This window comes from Artemia sp. Qi Xiang Cuo, chromosome 6 (genome assembly GCF_049724085.1).
Source record: "Artemia sp. Qi Xiang Cuo chromosome 6, ASM4972408v1, whole genome shotgun sequence".
Taxonomy (NCBI): domain Eukaryota; kingdom Metazoa; phylum Arthropoda; class Branchiopoda; order Anostraca; family Artemiidae; genus Artemia; species Artemia sp. Qi Xiang Cuo.
In genome coordinates this window covers 38,886,836-38,908,125 of record NC_142799.1, presented here as the reverse complement: position 1 = coordinate 38,908,125, position 21,290 = coordinate 38,886,836, and the positions used below count along the sequence as shown (strand labels likewise).

The 21,290-nt window shown below is 37.1% G+C and overlaps 1 protein-coding gene across 4 annotated transcripts in view; it reads left to right on the top strand.

The window, feature by feature from the left end:
- LOC148951208 (SID1 transmembrane family member 1-like) overlaps positions 1–21,290 on the top strand; it is a 129,592-nt gene that overhangs the window by 76,777 nt on the left and 31,525 nt on the right. For all 4 annotated transcript variants that reach the window (XM_089090724.1, XM_089090725.1, XM_089090722.1 and 1 more), the window contains one exon: positions 1,713–1,976. In XM_089090724.1, the coding sequence (XP_088946850.1) occupies positions 1,713–1,976 (264 nt within the window). The remainder of the gene's footprint in view (positions 1–1,712; positions 1,977–21,290) is intronic.

The following is a 21,290-nucleotide window of genomic DNA, read 5'->3' as shown; positions in this document are numbered from 1 at the left end:
TTATCTCGGTTGTGCTGCAGTGTTGATGCAACTATTAGATTTCAAATCATGTCAGAGCTATGGGCCGATTTTTTGTAGTTTTCTATGTCCTTTGGGAACGAGCCTCTGAAGCAGGTACGGTACTCGGGTGTGCTACTATTTTAAGTAAGCTTCTTAGTAAAGTACTTTTCTTTTATTTAAATTTTATTTATGGTTTTGTTTTTTATAATTTAAGGGCTCTCTTTTATTTCTATTTGAACTATATTTTTGAGAAATGTGTGATGAATAAACGACAGAGAGCTTTAGACCAAAAGCTCGTTAATATTTGACGTTAAAGAAGTTAAACAGACAATCTTTTGAATGGCTCAAGTTTTAGAAATCGCGTTGTACTTTTGTTTATGGACGCAAAAGGGTCTTTCATGGTTTTCTAATCTTACCTGTTTATAAAAAATCAGGCCTTGTGTAATCTTGGCTATTAATAAGGAATAACTTATATGGATAAAAGAAAAACTTAAATGGAGCGTTGACTAAAATCCGTCGGAAGGTACTTGATTAAAAATAAACAGTTTCCTAAATTAAGCTACTGTTTTTCTCAAGGAAAAAGTTATGATCTGTATAGCTATGACCGAACACTTACTGTTCTTTATCTATGAACTTCTATAAAAGTTAAAAATTATATCTGATAATTCTCTCAGCATGTGTTTACTCATCCTGCAGGTTTTTTGTGCAGAAATTTCTCTTTTTATATCATCTAGAGAGATCACCATTATAAAATTTCTTTGCAAGGTTGAAAAGCAGGGATTTAAATTCTGGGAGGGGCAACTCTGTTGTTTTATTGATTCTTTTCATTAAAATGCCAAAAATAATTTTCATTAAAATTACCAAAAGAGGTATTTTTCCTAATCTAGCCCCCTCTTTCCTCCCCTCACTTGACATGCCAGAAATTTATTGTTGCTGTTAATTTCATTGCAGTATTTTATTAAGTTTCAAAGACATCAATTTTAGCTGCTTGATTTCTCAACTAGTAAAGAGAAAACTAGGGCCCATTGCAAACAGGACGCCATTGTCGGTAACCACAAACCAGAGGTTTACACTCCCCCACCTTGAAAACGTTACAAAACCACAGTTTCAAAACCACAGTTACAAAACCACAGTTTTGTAACTGAGTGCACTGGTATGTCCCTTTTTATTCCTTTCCTTTTTTTGACACTACTATTTAGCGGCTGGAAGATTGTAGAGAGGTGGAGTGAGAGCATTTGAAAGCTAAAATATAGCATGAAAGTTACAGCATTATTCCCTAAATATAGAGAAATACGGTCAGTTATTTTTTGTGCTAGTTTTGTAGATTTACGTAGCGTTGGCTGAGAAGTGAAATTTTTTGATTGTTTTAGGTTTCAGTTTGGCTCTTTACTTCCATGAGAAAAACCTTTTCTGTTAATAGCTTCCATAAAAGCTATACTTTGTATAACCTTCTGCAACACGTCAAAATGTGTGGATCTCAAATTTGATTCTATTTTGATAATTGCATTCTATTTGATTCTATACAATCAAATAGAATATTTTGATTCTATTACATAGTTGCGCTTAATTTCACTGATTGGCTGGTCATTCTATCTGTTGTTTTGCAAACTTAGTCAATATTTTGGTAAAATCGCGGTGCTTTGCTCTGAAATTTTTAGAGCAGATTTTTTACTTACTTTTCAGTTACTAAATAAAAGAAAACAATTTTCTAGTTCTGGGCCTGCCCCACCGTTAGAGCGAAGTTTATTAGAAGCAGAAGATAGCCAAAGATATGGAACAGCGTCATCACTTGATCGTCCCATTTTCCCCGTTAGAAGTTCTGAAGGAAGATTAATTGATAGTTTTGGTAACCGTCGCCATATTATCGGTTCTGGATCTGTATCTGGCAACAATGAAATCGATTCGAAAGAATCGTCATTGAACGAAGAAGAGATCGATATGCTTGAAGATGCTTATCTTGACAAAGATGTCTTCAGGTAAATTACTCAACCCTCGCACTAACGACGACTGCTTTTCTTTTATTTTCACTTTAGTTGTTATAGTTAGCCTCATAAAGAAAAACTTGTGTTTATTCGCCTGTGTTTATTCGCCTGGTTCTGGTTGTATCTTCTCGCTCACTGTTAGGGAGTGCAGTCTAGATTTTCTTCAAAAAAAATTAATCTGTAAAGGAAAGTGCACACTTATTCTTTCAAGACAAACTGAGACGAGAATGATTCCATGTCTAGGGAAATATAATTGTGTTTTGAGTTATTTTTGTGTGAATGTCTTTCCCTGCATTCTATTTTAGTATGCTATTTGGTCACTGCTGTAGCACGCCAAATCTTATGCTATTTACATATATCTGGTCGCTAGGAAAAGCTTGATTTCCAATGACTTCGATTTTAGTTTCTTTCGTCAATGGGAAAGTATTTCTTAACTTCCACCAGCACTGTAGTTCCAATGATCATACAATGTTTTGAGTATTATAATATATATTTCTAAACATATCTTGAAATGAGGGGCAATTTCACTTGAACTCAGCCAATGCTCACTGCCCCTTGTCTCTCCAAAAAATACCAAGAACATCACTGTTTGGATTTCAGCAACCCTCCTCCCTTAAAAAAGCAAATTACCCCAACTGAAATTTCGACTGTGTATATCTATTTATATTACTAGGTTTTGTTGCTGTTCCTTTTGTTGGGATCTTGGTAATTGTTAGTAAACTTAAGGGTGGAATTTTTGTACATGGCTTTGTTTATGTAAGTCCATGACACTCATATAGTTAACAATATTCCTTTAGAACACTACACTGCCCTTCGATCGGGGGGTAGAATTGAGATTAGAAATGGTAGCCCCTAATATTATGTTATGTTTTGATTCTACAAGCAAAATAAAGCACAGTGTGTAGTTTTTATTTTTACTTAAGTTAAAAAAGATACAAGGATCCGGATATTTACATATGATTTTTACATTAGAATATTTACATTAGGTGCTACTAGTATAACTATATAAAATAGCAAATAACTAGCAAAAATAGGTGTAACCAGCAAAAATAGTCGTTTTCTCAAAGAACTGTTCAAGACAAAGCTCCGTGTAATTAATGTGACATTTGAGTTAAATGAGAGAAGAGGACCCTCTGCTTCATGGGAATCCTCGCCCTTATTCGTGAGCACCTTTCCTCCATCCCTGTTAATGCAGTTAAATGGTATGTCAAAATTCCGACCATCTTCTCTTTCAGGCTATATCTTTAATGCTCAAAACATTTCAAGTTTTCAGTTAAATATATTTTTTTTTCTTCAACGTTACAGTTTAGTAATGATTGTTCCTCTCCACAAGTTTCTTAATACTTTCTATATTTTAAAGTTTCATACTAATGTACATTAATGATTTTCGTTTCTTTGCTCTATGTTCTGAATCTTCATATCGTGTTTTTTTTTTATATAAACTGTTGGAAGACATCAGTATGGAAATACTGATTCAGCAATCAGTATTTTCTTTCAAAATTCTATGTTGACATACAGTAATATTTTTACGCTCCTGTTCGTGTCATGAATGCACCGACGAAATTTTCACTCTTAGATTTATAATTCAGAAGTGCCTGGTCCTCAGACCCCTCTAGTCCCCGATTTTGTCGATTATTAGCAAGTGTTTTATTCAGCCGATAGAAGAGCTTTAGCGAAGGTCCCATCTTTGTATGGTAAACACTATAAATGTAATGGCAATACTAGTACATGGGAACAAAGAAATCGTCGATGACGTGTCATTGGACGAATTCACAACGCAAATTTTCCACCAAAACGCAAAGTATTAAAACCAATCCTACGCAGATCGGGTGTTATAGCTTGCACAGAAAGGCTTTGCGCATGTTCAGGTCGAAAAGCGATACAATTCCTTGCTAATTCAAGCCCGATTATATGTGGACGACTTAAATAAGGTGTTTGAAGCAGCATACCCCTTGAGCATCCTGAAATTCCAGCTGGATAAAACACTGGGTAGATAAAGCGCTCCACACGATGGTCGGTATTTTTAAAATGACAAGATTATTGCCACGTTGTTTTACAACCATTTCAATTGATGAAAAACTATGGTCAGCATTAAGAGTAAGCACAGCGCATGCTTCATTACATGCGGGATGGGTAAACCGTCTATAATCGACACCATCTGGTAGAGTAAGAATGAGCTGCACGTTTGGAAACTGTTGTCCCAATGAAGCAGCAAGTTGATTTGTATCATCCTCCACTTCATGCATTTTTTTTAACCTTTGGCATAGTCGTTTGAATATCTCAAAATTTCTTCCAAGAGACCCATTGGATTATGAGAGATCCCATAATTTAAAGGGTGAGCGAGGCGTTCCTCAAGAGCTTCATTGGGGTCTAAAAAGTACATTTGGCTATATGAAGGTGGCTCAATTTCACCTGCAGTAGTTTGTGACAGATGTGCCGCTAAATTAATTTTGTGATAAATTTTTCCAGGTACTTTAAAGCTAAATATATTTCGACTATTTATGGTTCGATTATCACTTACGTTGAACGAAGCTAGAGCGAAACACGAGTTCAAGTTTCGAATACGTTTATGAAACTCTTCAGAGAGCAAGTGACGTACTAAAAAAAAGGTAAACCAATTCATTTGGAAATTGAGGTGTTGACATTGCAATTTGATCATGTAAGCAGCAATCTCCAAACGAATTACCTTTGTTTCTTACTCTTTCCTCCGGAAAATGGAGGGCTCCACAGTGAATACAAGCAACGTTGGAGGATCCCAAAGATTTATATGTTACATTTACTGAGTTTATGGCATCTTCGTACGTATATTGAATTGAAACTTTCAGAGCTACTACTATTGCTACTTCTGTTCTTTCATTTGAATTAATTCAAAAGAGTGTAAGTATATCTAGTTTGTGAAAATAGTAATGAGGCAAATTAATAGGAATGGTATTAAGCTTAGTTTTCAGGTAAACTCAAGGAGGTGTAAAACTAAATCAAAGGACGCTATGGGTGTCCAGGTTTTCAAAAGGGCATATATTATTGAAAACTGTTAAAATTTTATTTCCAACATATTAATAGTAAGCCAAGCTATGGCAAGGGTTGGCCGCAGTCACTAAAATCAGTTTTTGTAACTTTTATTTTAGCCTGTCACTTTGTCTTTGAAATTGTCACTAAAGTCACTTTTTTGCCGTTTTAACATTCGATGTAGTCAGTGCTTATTTCAGTGAGCTATAAAGGTAATATAAAAACATATTGCAGAGGAGGCTGTTATAGGAAATTAGTAATGGAAATATACCACAGGAATAAAAAAAAAATAATTTGAGATTTTAAGCATCATCTTTAAATGTTTACAGATTAAGTTTGCATAAGTTGTGTATTTGTTTTTCATCAAAAGTTTTTGATTGTGCCCTTAATACTGTTCAGGTAGACTGGCGGATCCCGGGGGGTGGGGGTGATCGCTCTCCCAACTGCTAGGCCTTGCACCCTTCAAATCAATCACAACAAACTCTTATAGTTAAGTCTCAACTATAGATTCTTAGTCACGCACTATCAGTTTTTTGTTGAAATGTCCCCACTTTGCAAAATTATAAGTCCTTTTTGTTTTTTCCTCCATGTGAATTAATATATTCAATAAATATAAATCGATGTAGAAACCGTCGCCAGGTCAAGTTAATAAAATTACATGGTCCTAAATTCATTGATAAAACTTGGATAAAATTATATGGGTCCAAATTAGTTTCAAGATAGTCTTCCCTCGCCCAAATTAAGCAGCCTGGAGCTTAAAGTCCTAGTTTAGAAGGACTTGAAAGAAGGACCAAATCTTGAAAGAATTCTGTAAGTCTAGACCCCCCCCCCCCCCCACCACAAAAAAAAAGTAGAAAAAAGAATATGGCAACCCTTGATGATAAGCTCAGAAAGTTCACCTTTTCCCAGCATAGTAAAATGTGCATCGAAAAATTGAATATAGTGAAAAAAAAACACTTCGTGATATAAAACAAATAGAAATATGTGTTTAAACCTTTTATTTGCCCCAAAATTTTTCAGTCTTTCCGTGCGAAGAAAAAAAAACGCGAATTTTGAGAATGAGTGATGACTGAGTTTAAGATCTCTTTTCTAACTAACTTGAGTCTCTCAATTCCAAAAATGTGTTTTTTTTTTTCAATCGGATTATTGGTTCAGGATTTACCGGTTTCATAATCACGGTTTCTATGCCATACTCTAACAAGAACTCATGCCCTCCCTATAACATTCCGAAGGAGATCATATGTTTGTGACTGTAAGTAATTAATTACCGTTTCAGATCTCCTCAATAAGCTTTCAGTAAAAAAAAATCATTTATTCAACTCAAACAACTTGGCTTAAGGAACTTCGGACGTAAGAAGCATACTATTATGATGATAAAATGCAGAATATTAAACTACTTCAGGTATTTCAAAATAGTTAAATAATCACATGGATCATTGGAATGAAATAGCCGATTTCGACTTGTCTCATTATAAAGATTGCTAAAAAAGAAAATGAGGTTCTCACGGACAGGATACAGCTCGAAATCGGCTTCTGACAATTAAAGCTACAAAAAGTGCACTACTGATTGTACTGATTATCACAACCTTTGCAAGAACAGAGATCTGTGCATTTTAAGGAAGCTTTTGCACATTTGCACCTGTTTTTGCACTTTGTTTTACAGCCACATTTGAGCAGTTCTTCGCAAATTGTCTCTGCCTCATGAAGTTTAGTCCAGAAAGGCTCCCAGCTTCCATCATGCTTCACCCAGCCGTATAAACCTGGATTCAGTGGGGAAAGTTCCGGACAACATGAAGATGCCCATATCTGGGCCTGCAAGTAAGCGCGTTTGGTAAGGTGCTCAAGAGCAGTCGCTGTTGGGGGCAGTCTTTCCGTTCCGGCTGGTTTTCGTGTGAAAAGCTCCTTCCGCAGAATGTTCACTTCAGACAAGCCGCTTGATTTTTCGTAAAGAACGACGGCGAATCGCTGGATGTCTGCAAAGTGACAATCTAGGAGCAGGGCTTCTGGTGTACTCAGAGTAACGAAAGTCGGAAGAATGGATTTCGATGCTATCCAGGTCTCCCAAACACCATACTTTCCATGAAAACAAATAAACAAACACGCATCCAAGATCTTTTTTCTGGCAGAAATACCAAATTCCACATTTTTGCAGATAGGAGCTTGAAACCTCTACAGTAAGATTCTCTGATACGCTAAATTTGATATGATTCAATAAGATTCTAGGACTTTTAGGAGGTTTTTTCCTTTTTTTCGAAAATGTGGCAAATTTTCTCAGGCTCGTAACTTTTGATAGGTAACATGAAACTTGATGAAACTTGTGTATTTAAAATCAGCATAAAAATTCGGTTCTTTTGATGTATATATTGGTATCAAAGTACCGTTTTTAGAGTTTTGGCTATTATTTAGACGAGTCGCTCTTACTATACAGTTCGTTACCACTATCTGTTTGTAAAGCAAAAGAAGAAGTCGTGTCGCATGCAGAGAAGGCATGCAAAAAGAGAAGGCTGCGAGACCTGTCAGGTCCTAGCCGATAAGTAATATCGTGAATGGGCAGTATTTTCATCTTTGCTCCATGCCCATAGATGACAAACAGGTTTCAATCTTTACCTGCTGGAATAAAGCTGTTGCAATCACAACTACATCAGAATCCATAGTTCTAATGACTATGAAGTAATAGTCACACTGGGCCTGATGGAAGGCATGGAGCACCACACGAGTGTCACTTTCTTCGTGGTTGGTAAGTGTGAGGCCTTCGCGAAAAGCGATATCGCGTGTGAAATAACTGTGTCTCCAAGAGTGGCCACTACAAAGATGTCCTGCAATTCCTGGACTACCATAGTCGCCAAAAATGGAAGAGTCGACTCTTGTTCTCAGTTGAAATCTAAGTTGAATATCATAAGAAATTTTGTCTGTGCGCAAAGTTTAAAGAAATTTGTCTGTGTGTGACTCAAATATCTCGTATCGTTTTTATACTTAAGGCAGAAAAGACTATTAGTCACGTGGTGAGACTCAAAACTCATCAAAAAATCATAGGAGCGGCAAAAATATAGTCTTCTGAATACTGTATGTCATGATATGAAGACATTTATAAAAGAAAACAGCACTTATTAAAGGTAAATTGTACGTCACTTGTTCTCTTCTCATATGCTTTCTCTTTCAAAAGTACGTGCCACGTGGATTTTCTCTTTTTCTTTGTTAAACCTGCTATCGATATGAGGTATTTCGAGTCGTGTTTCTAAACCCGCAATTGGTCCATTCGTTTAGACCACAGTCGTCACTTGCACATTAAGGTGAACCAGAGTTTGTAATGTAGAAGTATGAAAGACTGTCTACACCTGACGATGATGAAAGTGATGATAACTCAGTAACGTATTGTTGGATGTTAAAAGTAAGCACATTTTCAGACTCAGTATGCTCGATTTAGCCATGAAGGATACACTAAGTGCATTTACTACCTCAGTATACAGAAAAGAGTAGGACTCACGGTGATGAAAAAGATGATAACTCGGAAATCACTGATCTTATTTCAAAAGTGGGCACATGTTCAGAATCAGCAGACCCGAATCAACCAGAAACAACCCTTCAAAAGTCCAAATCCTTCAATTAAAAAATGCATGATTTTCCGAGCGGAAAAACGTGGTGAAACGCGCTCAGAAAATGTGGTTCTCCCCCTGTCAGATTCTCCGTATTTTTCTACATATGTGTGCCAATTTTCGTGCTTTTAACATAAAATGCACAAACCTTATGGGAATTGACGCTTGTGTACCTAACTATTATAAACATAATGACATTCGCAGATTTTGTTGGCATTCGCTTTTGCCAGAAATGCAGTAACATGCTTTACCCAAGAGAAGACCGCGGAGTTCTGCTCTATGCTTTCTGTAAAGGTGACTTCAGATAGTTAGCTGACAACAACTGTATTTACGTCAACAAAATTTTGAACGAAGTTGATGCACTTACTCAAACTGTAACTGATGTAATAGCCGATCCAACATTGCTACGTTCTTCAGTGCATTTCTGTCCGAAGTGTGGTCACAGAGAAACAGTTGTTTTTCAAGCAATTTCAAGCAGAGCTGAAGACAAAATGAGGTTTTACTACGTTTGCACTTATGTCAACTGCTGCCATAGATTTACTGATTAAAACTCAAACTACCCTTGGATTAATACTGAAAGTATCTTTAAGTACTATACATCTCTATTTTTTTGGAAATTTAAGTACTATTTATAACAGTTATAGTCATTTTGTAATTTTTGAAATTTCATATTTATTAAAATAAAGTAATGGGCGCTCTTATTAAATGAGAATAATTGATAAATTATTAATTAATTAGTAAAATAAATGAAAAAATAAAAATTAATTGAGTAAGAATAAATAAATAATTTAGACAATAAATTAGAATATAAATTATTAATTGCTTAAAAAATTCAAAATAATTTGTTAATAAATAAAAATTTTGTCAAAATTTGGCCTGAATTTTCTTTTTTTTTTTAAGACAAGGGGGGGGGGATAATCAAGATTGTGTCCTTGGCGAAAGAAAGGCCAGAAACGCCACTGCTTATGCTGATGACATTTTTAACCTCAGCCGAACTTCGGACAAAATTTTTTTAAACTTTCCAGAAGCAGAATACTGAAAATCTGGTCTTGATATCAACGCCGAAAATTCCGATGTAGTGCTCTTTAACTGGAAAGGCCCGCTTCCTGATGAAATTGTGCTTGGAAATTCAAAGATCCGCCCGTTTCATTTCTCATACCTGTCTTCTCATAAAAGAACATATCAAACGCCGCATATCAGCTTTGTATGCTCCAACAGTCTCTGCTGAGCTATGTTTCAGTCGCCGTTATCTGACAACGCTGTACCCTGTTGCTCTGTCCCACATCCTCTATATTGCAACCTTCTGGAAGATTCTGACACGCGCTGATAAATTGAAAATTCACTCCACGTTCTTCTATTTTGCAAAATACCTACTGAGATATCAATCTGGACAGGCAGTTCAAAGCTCATCAATACTGTTGATATAGCAGATCCTACTATAGCTGCTGCTAAACTTATAAACACCACCGAAAGTTTTCAAAGCATGGCTTGGAACCAACTTCTTCTACGCTAGTTACATTATCATATTTGTATAGAACCCTTTTGTAATTTTTTTTGTAGGAAGACTTTTTTTCAATAAATAATAATAATAATAATAATGGTGGCAAAAGAGCAAGCTATTTGGAAGAAAAACCGAGAAAAGTATCAGAGCCGAGCAACCGAATTATGTATTACAAGGAAACAGCACTACAGCAAAAATAGAAATAAGATCCTAGAATGTAAGATCCTAGTATAATTTGAAAAATAATCAAAAATTAAATGAAAAAACTAATATTTTCAACTGAAAGAAAGTAGCAACATTAAAAAACTTAAAACGAACATAAATCTTTCCATATACGAGGGGGGCTACCCTTTCGTCAACCCTCACTCTTTTGGCAAGCTAAGATTTGGCATTTTGTCATTAAGATTTGGCAATCCTTTAAGAAAGACTGCACAAACACAAGGGTTGTTGAATTTGAATGAGAAGTATTTTTAAAGAACGTTAAGGCTTTAACGTAAAGAGGAAGCGGCAGTCCCTCTCATATATATGAAATAATTTCTGTTTGTTTTAAGTTTTAGTGTTTCTCCTTACTTTCAGCTGAAAACCTGTTGTTTTTTTTTATTTAATACGAAAAAAAATCGGCAGAGGTTGACGAGTAATTATTCCAAATCTGTATATTTTATGCCCTCTCGTGACGAACAATCGATAATCTTATGAATATTTATTCTTTGATCGATGTACCGTTGGCTTTTCCTAGCCATATTGAGAACATGATTTATAAAGTATCCCAACACTTAAACAAAGTTTAATGATGTTTTGTCTTATTTATTCTTTTTTTCGGTCCTCTAGTTTCTTGTCTTTATCGTGATTTTATTTTATTTTTGTCGGTTTAGTGCTAAAATACCGCGATAGCTGCAACTCAGTAAAGAGCAACCACGGCCCACAGTAACTAACAGTTCAAAAATACGCTTTAAAAAAAATATATCTAGTAGAAAAAATTGCCATTTACAACTGATTTAGGAATAGTAACTATTTTTTAAATTAATCTGAATAGTAAAATGTTATTTTGAAGAGAAATTTACAGGAATTTTGAAAAAAGAGCCTGAAACCCCTCGAAATGGCGTTGGATCAAAACAGGAAGTACAATATTGAGATTGCCATTATCGAAAAACTTATTCAGGATACATGCAGCTCCCAACCTCAAATAACAAGAAAAACCACTTTTTTTGCATGGGTAGCATTGATGTGTATTTTTTTTTCTTCGCTGCTAGTGGGGGAGGGGGGGACTAGAACATCACAGAGAGCTTTTTAAGGGCTCCTTTTTAAGCTAGTGTTTATATCTAATCGCTTCTTAAATTTGACTTGATAGCCTCATCATAAAGTGCCATATGTCCCTGAAATGTGTACTTTGGGTGACATTTCTGGAATGAAATGGACAGGTACTATCATAATATCCATGGTTGAAAACCCTATTCCGGAGGTTTACAATGCCCCCTCTTCTATTTTCCTCCTTCCCAGTATAACAGTTTTAGAAATGTTCAACCAACTATTTATAACTGTGGAGTTAACTATGTATAACTTCTTTGCACCTGACTGTGAAAAACTCAGGTACTGATATTCAACTAGTCAATCATTTACCAGGGTTTTTTTTCTCTATAATTGTGTCTGTTGAGCTTGCTTTTAAAGGAATCAACAAATTGATTTTCAGGAGTAAAATCCCTCAGGATAGTATTCTAAATGGAGGTGCACCGTCATGCAAAGCTTTTCGTCAACCGTGGGGTGTCTCAGCGTGGGGTGTCTACTCTTGTAGGTGATCCTACCATATCGTTTTTTGTGTGTTTTTTTTCGCACTGGCTTGGGAAAAAGAAAAACTAGCTCGTCGGAGGGGAGGGTGTTGGATGTCCTTGTAGAACACCGCCATTGATGCCCAATCAATGCTGTCATCAGATGTAGCAAAGGTGTCCGATCAATGCTATTGTTCAAGAGGATAGGACCCGATCGAGATGTGTTCTCCAATCAAGGCTGTATCTAGAATTATTGTTTATGGGGAGGGGGGGGGTCCAATACCAAAGTAATTAAAAAAAAAAACAAGTTTACCTTCCATGGACTTTGTCTAGTGGTCTCAAATCAGTTTTTTTTTACCTATATATTTTCCAACCAATCTACTAGTTGAAGAATTAATTTTTAGTTTTGTTGGAGAAATATTTTTTACCTGTGTTTTTTAGCACCTGTATAATAGTCTAAGAAATATTGTGGGGAGGAAGGGGCTTAGACTCGTTAACCCCCTTCCCCCTTGGATGAAGTCATCTATGACACCTCTTGAATATAAATGACCGTTTCTAGTGATTTTCTTATTTGTTAATCAATATCAAGTTACTTTAAAGCAAACAATATATCATGTGTAACGTTCTTAGCAAAATGTTAAATTATGAGAAGGAAAAAGATGTTTGCTGTCCTGTAGGAGAGAAGAGAGCAGTAATGAAGAAGGTGAATGCCTGTAAATCTACTGGAACTTCTAAACTGGGACCTGTTGCTAAAAAAGCTGACATGGAAAATGACAATTCAGGTCAGATAGACAAAAAGGCCGCATTTGAAAAGATGCCTAGTAGTAAGCAGATTGATCCGTTTGAAAAACTTGACAAAGAGATTGCCGCAGTTGCCAAAATGCTATCCACATTTTATAGATCCCCAGAAGTGAAGAAAAGATTCAGACTGCGGAAGCAATTAATGGAATTTTTTACGACAGACAAACTCACTTGCGGAAAAATTAAAAAGATACCAAAGGCAAATTGGAACACGTGATATAGACGGAATTTTATCCAGCTTTTATTTTCAAACAGCCAAATTGAGCTCAACCATAGACGACTTGGACAAAGAAATGGAGAAGATGCAACAAGATAAAGATAAAGTAGAAGGTTTAGGTTTAAAGCAAAATAAAGTTGAGCGCCTGGGTCAAAATAAAGTAGGCCAAGATCAAACTGATGCGAACGAAAACTTGTTATCCAATTTACACATGGCTGTATTTATGAATCAAATAGATGCGGTCGAATCTCATCTAAAAAATAGAGTACACCCTAATTCGAAGGATAATTTCCAGAAAACAGCTCTACATTATGCCGCTGCAGGAAGTAGACTAGATATTTGTCAGCTACTAGTTTCAAACTGGGCATGCCTTTACACATACATTTTGATGCCTTTACATTATGCTACCAGACGAGGCGCATAAGATATTTGTCAGTTTCTAATGTCAAATGGTGCTGTTATCAGGCCTAAAGAAGAAAAAGAGTCTACCCCTTTTGCTGAGACAAAACCAGAAAAGGCGACGGAAGAAGTAAAAGTCAATGACTTTACTCCAGAGCCAGCAACAAAGGAAAAAATACCAGACAACTTTGAGGAGCTTCTGGATGAAGAGGAAATCACCACACTAGAAAAAGAACAGCGTCAAGGCAATGCTGTTCAGACCGAACGAGAAGAAGACCCCTGTAAAGAAGAAAAAAGGTCATCCAGTTCATCAGGAAGCAGTTCAGCAGAAACTCAGAATGATTTTATAGAAGAGAAGATGGAAGAATCAAGAACCAAGGAAGGAGCAAGGGATCAAGTGGCCAAGGAATCAAATGGATCAAAAGAGCGTAAACCCAAAAGATTAATTCTTACAGAAAAGCAAAAACACAAAAAGCAAAGAATGGCAGCAATTTTGGAAGCATGGGCCGATTCAACATCTTTTCTTCTTCCTGAACAGAAAAGAATAACTGAAAAGACAGCTCGACCTGGAACAAGAATCAGGCCTAAAAAAGAAAAAGAGTCAACCCCTTTTGCTGAGACAAAACCAGAAGAGGTGACGGAAGAAGTAAAAGTCAATGACTTTACTCCAGAGCCAGCAACAAAGGAAAAAATACCAGACAACTGGGAGGAGCTTCTGGACGAAGAGAAAATCACCACACTAGAAAAAGAACAGCGTCAAGACAATGCTGTTCAGACTGAACGAGAAGAAAATCCCTGTAAAGAAGGAAAATGGTCATCCAGTTCATCAGGAAGCAGTTCAGCAGAAACTCAGAATGATTTTATAGAAGAGAAGATGGATGAATCAAGAACCAAGGAAGGAGCAAGGGATCAAGTGGCCAAGGAATCAAATGGATCAAAAGAGCGAACCAAAAAGATTAATTCTTACAGCAAAGCAAAAACACAAAAAGTAAAGAATGGCAGCAACTTTAGAAGTATGGGCCGATTCAACATCTTTTCTTCTTCCTGAACAGAAAAGAATAACTGAAAAGACAGCTCGACCTAGAACAAGAATCAGGCCTAAAAAAGGAAAAGAGTCAACCCCTTTTGCTGAGACAAAACCAGAAGAGGCGACGGAAGAAGTAAAAGTCAATGACTTTACTCCAGGGCCAGCAATAAAGGAAAAAATACCAGACAACTGGGAGGAGCTTCTGGACGAAGAGAAAATAACCACACCATAAAAAGATTCTGACAATAATACACCTCTACATTACGCCGTGAATTCAAATGCAATGGTTGTGGTTAAATATCTTTTAAAAAAGGGAGCAGACCCCCATCTGGAAAACTGTAGCAAAGTAACAGCTAGATACAGCTGCTAAACGAAGCTCACCGGCTATTAAGCTATTGCTGAATGGGATCAATGAAAGGTAAAACTGAAGTCGGCTCGTAGGTAAGAGTGATCTGAGGGAGAAGTGGAGTACAAACTATTCTGATTACCAGTATCTTCGAAATATAAGCGTCAAACTAGTACTTGATGGTTTTATTAAACCTGGCTTGTTGGTTCAAATCTAAAAATGGTCGGTTGTGGACGGTAATCGCAAGTTTTTATGAAGGGAAGTTTCGGTATTTAGCCTAAAAATTATTTGATTTATGTGTAATTTTGTCTGTGTGCCTTTTGTAAATTAAAATTATAAATTGTTCTTATTTGCTTTTGGATTATTTCTTAAATTAGTTAAATTATTATTTTATATATATATATTTTTTTTTATGGGGATTTGATGTCGAAAAAAGAACATGGGATTAGTGGTACGCCTGTGCTGGCTTCCAGAGAGGATACAATTTCAAAATCTTATATTTTTTGTTTGCTACAGTGGCGTAATTTCGTGAAATTCCTGGGGGAAGGAGGGCAATGTTCCCAAATCAAATGAAAATGACAGTGAAAACAGAAAAATGAGCCATATAATACCATAAAGGAAAAGATATACTAAAGAAAACTGATCCGTTTTAGCGGATGATTGAATTATGCAGACTTGTCCTAGTTTTGACAAGATTTTTTGAAAAAATACATTTCAGCGGGGGGGGGGGGAAGCCGAGGTCTGGGAGGGACCGTGGCCCCCCCCCCCCCCCTATTCCATAGCAAATTATGCCCTTGATTTGCTATAAAAACAATAATGACCCAGTCGCATTTTTAATAATTATGATTAGATTTTCTTATAGATTCTTCTAATAGACGAAGCTAGTTTTTTTCTATTTCATCGTATTCAACTGTTTAAGAATACATGCTTATACAGAATACATGCTTATATGATGAAATCGTTCCTCTAGCATACCGTCAATGATCTCTCCCCCAAGAGATAAATAAAATCAGCAAACAAGAAATTTTCTGTTTGAGTATTGTTGCATATTTACGCCAAATCTGGAATTAGGTATACTTAGTAGCGAGTCAGGAATTAGCTCGACTCGTACAGCTGACTTTCTCAGTGGTTAAAAACTTGGGTTGGGTTTCACCGTATCATTGAATTTCCGCAGCTTGGATTTAGAAAGGTTTAAATTTTAGAGCAGTGGTTCCAATCAAACCAATTTTGGGCCATGCCCCACCTAGGCATTTCTAAAATTCAGATCCCCCCTCGTGAAGGCCATTAACTTGATCTTTATTAAAAAACTTTTTCCACAAAATAAGTTTTTCAAAAAAAAGTAAAGAACTCCATGAAACCAAAAATGAACAAAAATAGAATCAAATAATCTACCAAGCATACAACTACCACAAATCAGTATCAATACATAAATGAAACCCAAAACAAACAGAAGTCAAAATCAAAACGAGCAGAAATCAATGTGAGTAGGGTTCTAAAACCCTATGCTTTCTAAAAGCCAGAATTTAATTTGTACTTTAGTGAAGAAAATGCAATTGAATTTACTGAAAAGAAATGTGCATAGTCCGTTTAATATACATACACTGATATTTATTCCTTAAAATCTTAATTAGTTTCTGATTTCTTAAAGTTACAAGAATGAAAACATATAAAAGGATTTTTTTCAGTAAAGTACAACTTAAATTCAGGCTTTTAGAAAGCTTGTTGAAGTTTCTACGACAACGCTTTCTATAAAAACGTTATATGGCCCCAGGGCATAACTTACAACCCTTGCTTTGAGGGTTGTGGAGGGGGGTGTCATCCTCAAAGATCTGATTTCCAGAACATTAAACTACGTTGAACAAAATGGCTATGTCAACATTTTGATTGGATGTGTTTGGGGAAATAGTGGACGTGAGAGGGGGACTAGTTGCCCTCCAATCACGTTCGACTATTAAAAAGGGCACTAGCCCTTCAATTTCCAATCGAATGAGTGCTTTTTGAAGTTTCTACGACAACAGTTTCTATAAAAAAAAAACTTATATGCCCCCAGGGCATAGCTTGCAATCTTTGCCCTGTAGGTTGTGGAGTGGAGGTCATCCTCAAAGACTTAATGTCCAAAACTTTAAACTACGTTGAACAAAATGGCTATCTCAAAATTTTAATTGGATGTGTTTGGGGAAATAGTGGACGTGAGGGGGAGGGGGGGTGTAGTTGCCATTCAATCACTTTCGACTATTAAAAGGACACTAGCCCTTTAAATTTCCAATCGAATGAGCCCTTTTTGAAGTTTCTACGACAACGCTTTCTATAAAAACCTTATATGCCCCAAGGGCATAACTTACAACCCTTACCCTGAGGCTGTGGAGGGGGGGGGGGGTTATCATCCTCAAAGATCGAATTTCCAGAACTTTCAACTAAGTTTAAAAAAAATGACTATCTCAAAATTTCGATTGGATGTGTTGGGGAAATGGTGGGCGTGAGAGGGAGGTTACTTGCCCTCTAATTCCTTTCGACTATTAAAAAGGGCACTAGCCCTTTCAATTTTCAATCGAATGAGCCCTTTTTGAAGTTTCTGTGACCAAACTTTTTATAAAAACTTTATATGCCCCCAGGGCATAATTTGCAACCCTTGCCCCGAGGGCTGTGAGGGGGTTGTCATCCTCAAAGACATAATTTCCAGAACTGTCAACTATGTGAAAAAAAGGCTATCTCAGAATTTTGATTGGATGTGTTTGGGGAAATGGTGGGCGTGAGAGTTGCCCTTGGTTGCCCTTTAATCACTTTAGACTTTTAAAAAGGGCACTAGCCCTTTCAGTTTCCAATTGTGTGAGCCCTTTTTGAAGTTTTGCGACAACGCTATCTATAAAAGACGTTATATGGCCCCAGGGCATAACTTACAACCCTTGTTCTGAGGGGTGGGGGGGTGTAATCCTCAAAGACATAATTTCCAGAACTGTCAACTATGTTGAAAAAAATTTTGTCTGTCTCAAAATTTTGATTGGATGTGTTTGGGGAAATGGTGGGCGTGAGAGGGGGGTTAGTTGCCCTCCAATCCCTTTCGACTATTAAAAAGGGCACTAGCCCTTTCAATTTCCAATCGAATGAGCCCTTTTTGAAGTTTCTACCACAACACTTTCTACGAAAACCTTATTTGCCCCGGGGCATAACTTACAACCCTTACCCTGAGGGCTGTGGATGGGGGGGGGGGGTCGTAATCCTCAAATACCTAATATCCAGAACTTTTAACTACGTTGAACAAAATGGCTATCTCAAAGTTATGATTGGATGTCTTTGAGGACATGGTGGGCGTGAGAGGGGGGGTCCTTGCCCTCCAATTACTTTCGACTATTAAAAAGGGCACTAGCCTTTTCAATTTCCTATTGAACGAGCCGTTTTTGAAGGTTTTACGACAACGCTATATATAAAAAACCTTATATGCCCCAGGGCAAAACTTACAGCCTTTGTCCTTTGGGCGATGGGGGGTTTGTCATCTCAAAGACATAATTTTCAGCACTTTCCACAACGGTGAACAAAATGATTATCTTAAAACTTTGATTGAGTGTGTTTGGAGAAATGGTGGGCGTGAGAGGGGGTTAGTTGCTATCCTTTCGACTATTAAAAAGGCACTATTAATCATTTCGACTATTAAAAAGGGCATCACTTCCGACTATTAAAGAGGGCACTAGCCTTTTCCATTTCCAATCAAATGAACCCATTTTGAAGTTTTCTTCAACAATACTTTCTATAAAAACCTTATATGCCCATAACTTACAACCCTTGCCCTGAAGGCTCTAAGGGGGTTATCATCCTCAAAGACCTAATTTCCAAAACTTTCGACGAAATTGAACAAAATGGATGTATCAAAACTTTGATTGCATGTGTTTTGGGAAATGGTGGGCGTGAGAGGGGTTTAGTTGCCCTCCAACCACTTGCGACTATTAAAAATGGCACTAACCCTTTCAATTTCCAATAGAATGAGCCCTTTATGAATTTTTTACGACAACGCTTTCTATAAAAGCCTTATATGTCCCAGGAAATAACTTACAATCCTAGCCCTGAGGGCTGTGGGGGGGGAGGGGTGTCATCTTCTAAGTCCTAATTTCCAGAACTTTCAACTACGTTGAAAAAAACGCCTATCTCAAAATTTGGATTGGATGTGTTTGGGGAAATGGTGGGCGTGAGAGTTGCCCTTAGTTGCCCTTTAATCACTTTAGACTTTTAAAAAGGGCACTAGCCCTTTCAGTTTCCAATTGTGTGAGCCCTTTTTGAAGTTTTGCGACAACGCTATCTATAAAAGACGTTATATGGCCCCAGGGCATAACTTACAACCCTTGTTCTGAGGGGTGGGGGGGGTTGTAATCCTCAAAGACATAACAAAAAACCAACAAAGAGAAAAATCTCTAAAAAAAAACAAACAAACGAGACTGTGGCCAGTGGAGAGAAAAGGAAAACAACAGAAACAAAACACCGCGGATATTTCGCCTTTATAAAAACACGGCGTCTTAAGCACGAAAGACACAACAAAAACCAAAAACAACATAAAAAAAAAAACCAATAAAACCACCACCAAAAAAAAAATAAAAAAATGTACAATCGGCGCAATTTTTTTTTTTTTTTTTTTTTTTTTTTTTTTTTTTTTTTTTTTTTTTTATATTGTTTTTTTTTTTTTTTTTGTGTCTTTCGTGCTGAATACGCCTTGTTTTTATGAAGACGAAATATCCGCGTTTTTTTGTTTCTGTTGTTTTCCTTTTCTCTCCACTGGCCACAGTCTCGTTTGTTTGTTTTTTTTAGAGATTTTTCTCTTTGTTGGTTTTTTGTCATGGCTGGCCGGTTCGGCTTAAGATCTTTCATTCGTCAAAGACATAATTTCCAGAACTTTCAACTACGTTGAACAAAATTTTGTCTGTCTCAAAATTTTGATTGGATGTGTTTGGGGAAATGGTGGGCGTGAGAGGGAGGTTACTTGCCCTCTAATTCCTTTCGACTATTAAAAAGGGCACTAGCCCTTTCAATTTCCAATCGAATGAGCCCTTTTTGAAGTTACCACAACACTTTCTATGAAATTCTTATTTGCCCCGGGGCATAACTTACAACCCTTACCCTAAGGGCTGTGGGAGGGGGGGGGGGGGGTTGTCATCCTCAAATACCTAATTTCCAGAACTTTTAACTACGTTGAACAAAATGGCTGTCTCAAAATTCTGATTGGATGTGTTTGAGGAAATAGTGGGCGGGAGAGGGGGGTTAGTTGCCCTCCAATTACTTTCGACTATTAAAAAGGGCACTAGCCTTTTCAATTTCCTATTGAACGAGCCCTTTTTGAAGGTTTTACGACAACGCTATATATAAAAAACCTTATATGCCCCCAGGGCATAACTTACAACCCTTACCCTGAGGGGTGGGGGGGGTTTGTCATCCTCAAAGACATAATTTTCAGAACTTTCAAATACGTTGAAAAAAATGGCTATCTCATAATTTTGATTGAGTGTGTTTGGGGAAATGGTAGGCGTGAGAGGGGGTTAGTTGCTATCCTTTCGACTATTAAAAAGGCACTATTAATCATTTCGACTATTAAAAAGGGCATCACTTCCGACTATTAAAGAGGGCACTAGCCTTTTCCATTTCCAATCAAATGAACCCATTTTGAAGTTTTCTTCGACAACACTTTCTATAAAAACCTTATATACCCATAACTTACAACCCTTGCCCTGAGGGCTCTGAGGGGGGTTATCATCTTCAAAGACCTAGTTTCCAGAACTTTCAACTACGTTGAACAAAATGGACGTCTCAAAATTTTGATTGCATGTGTTTTGGGAAATGGTGGGCGTGAGAGGATTTAGTTGCCCTCCAACCACTTGCGACTATTAAAAATGGCACTAACCCTTTCAATTTCCAATCGAATGAGCCCTTTTTGAAGCTTATACGACAATGCTTTTTATAAAAACATTATACGCCCCAGGGCATAACTTACAACCCTTGCCTTGAGGGCTGTGGGGAGGGGGTTGTCATCTTGTAAGTCCTAATTTCCAGAACTTTCAACTACGTTGAAAAAAACGCCTATCTCAAAATTTTGATTGGATGTGTGGGGAAATGATGGGCGTCAGAGGGGGATTAGTTGCCCTCCAATCACTTTCAACCATTAAAAAGGGCACTAGCCCTTTGAATTTTCCAATCGAAGGAGCCCTCTCTGAAGTTTCTATGACAACGCTTTCCATAAAAACCTTACATACCCCCAGGGCATAACTTACAACCCTTGCCCTGAGAGCTGTGAGGGAGTGTCCTCCTCAAAGACTTAATTTACGGGTCTTTAAACTACGTTGAACAAAATGCGTATCTCAAAATTTTGATTGGATGTGCTCGGGGAAATGGTGGGCGTCGAAGGGGGGTTAGTTGCCTTTCAATCACTTTCGGCTATTAAAAAGGGCACGAGCCCATCCAATTTCCAATCGAATGAACCCTTTTCGAAGTTTCTATGACAACTCTCCTTTGATACGAAGTGCCCTGGTCTAAAACCAAAAAACAAAAAACAACAACAAAAAATTAAAAAAAATACATTGTGCCAACATCTCTCTTTACTTAGGCAGCGCTATTGCGCTGCCTATGATATTTTTTCGAGTCGTCCTCTTGGTGTATTGTATGCGAAGGAAAATTTTTGTCT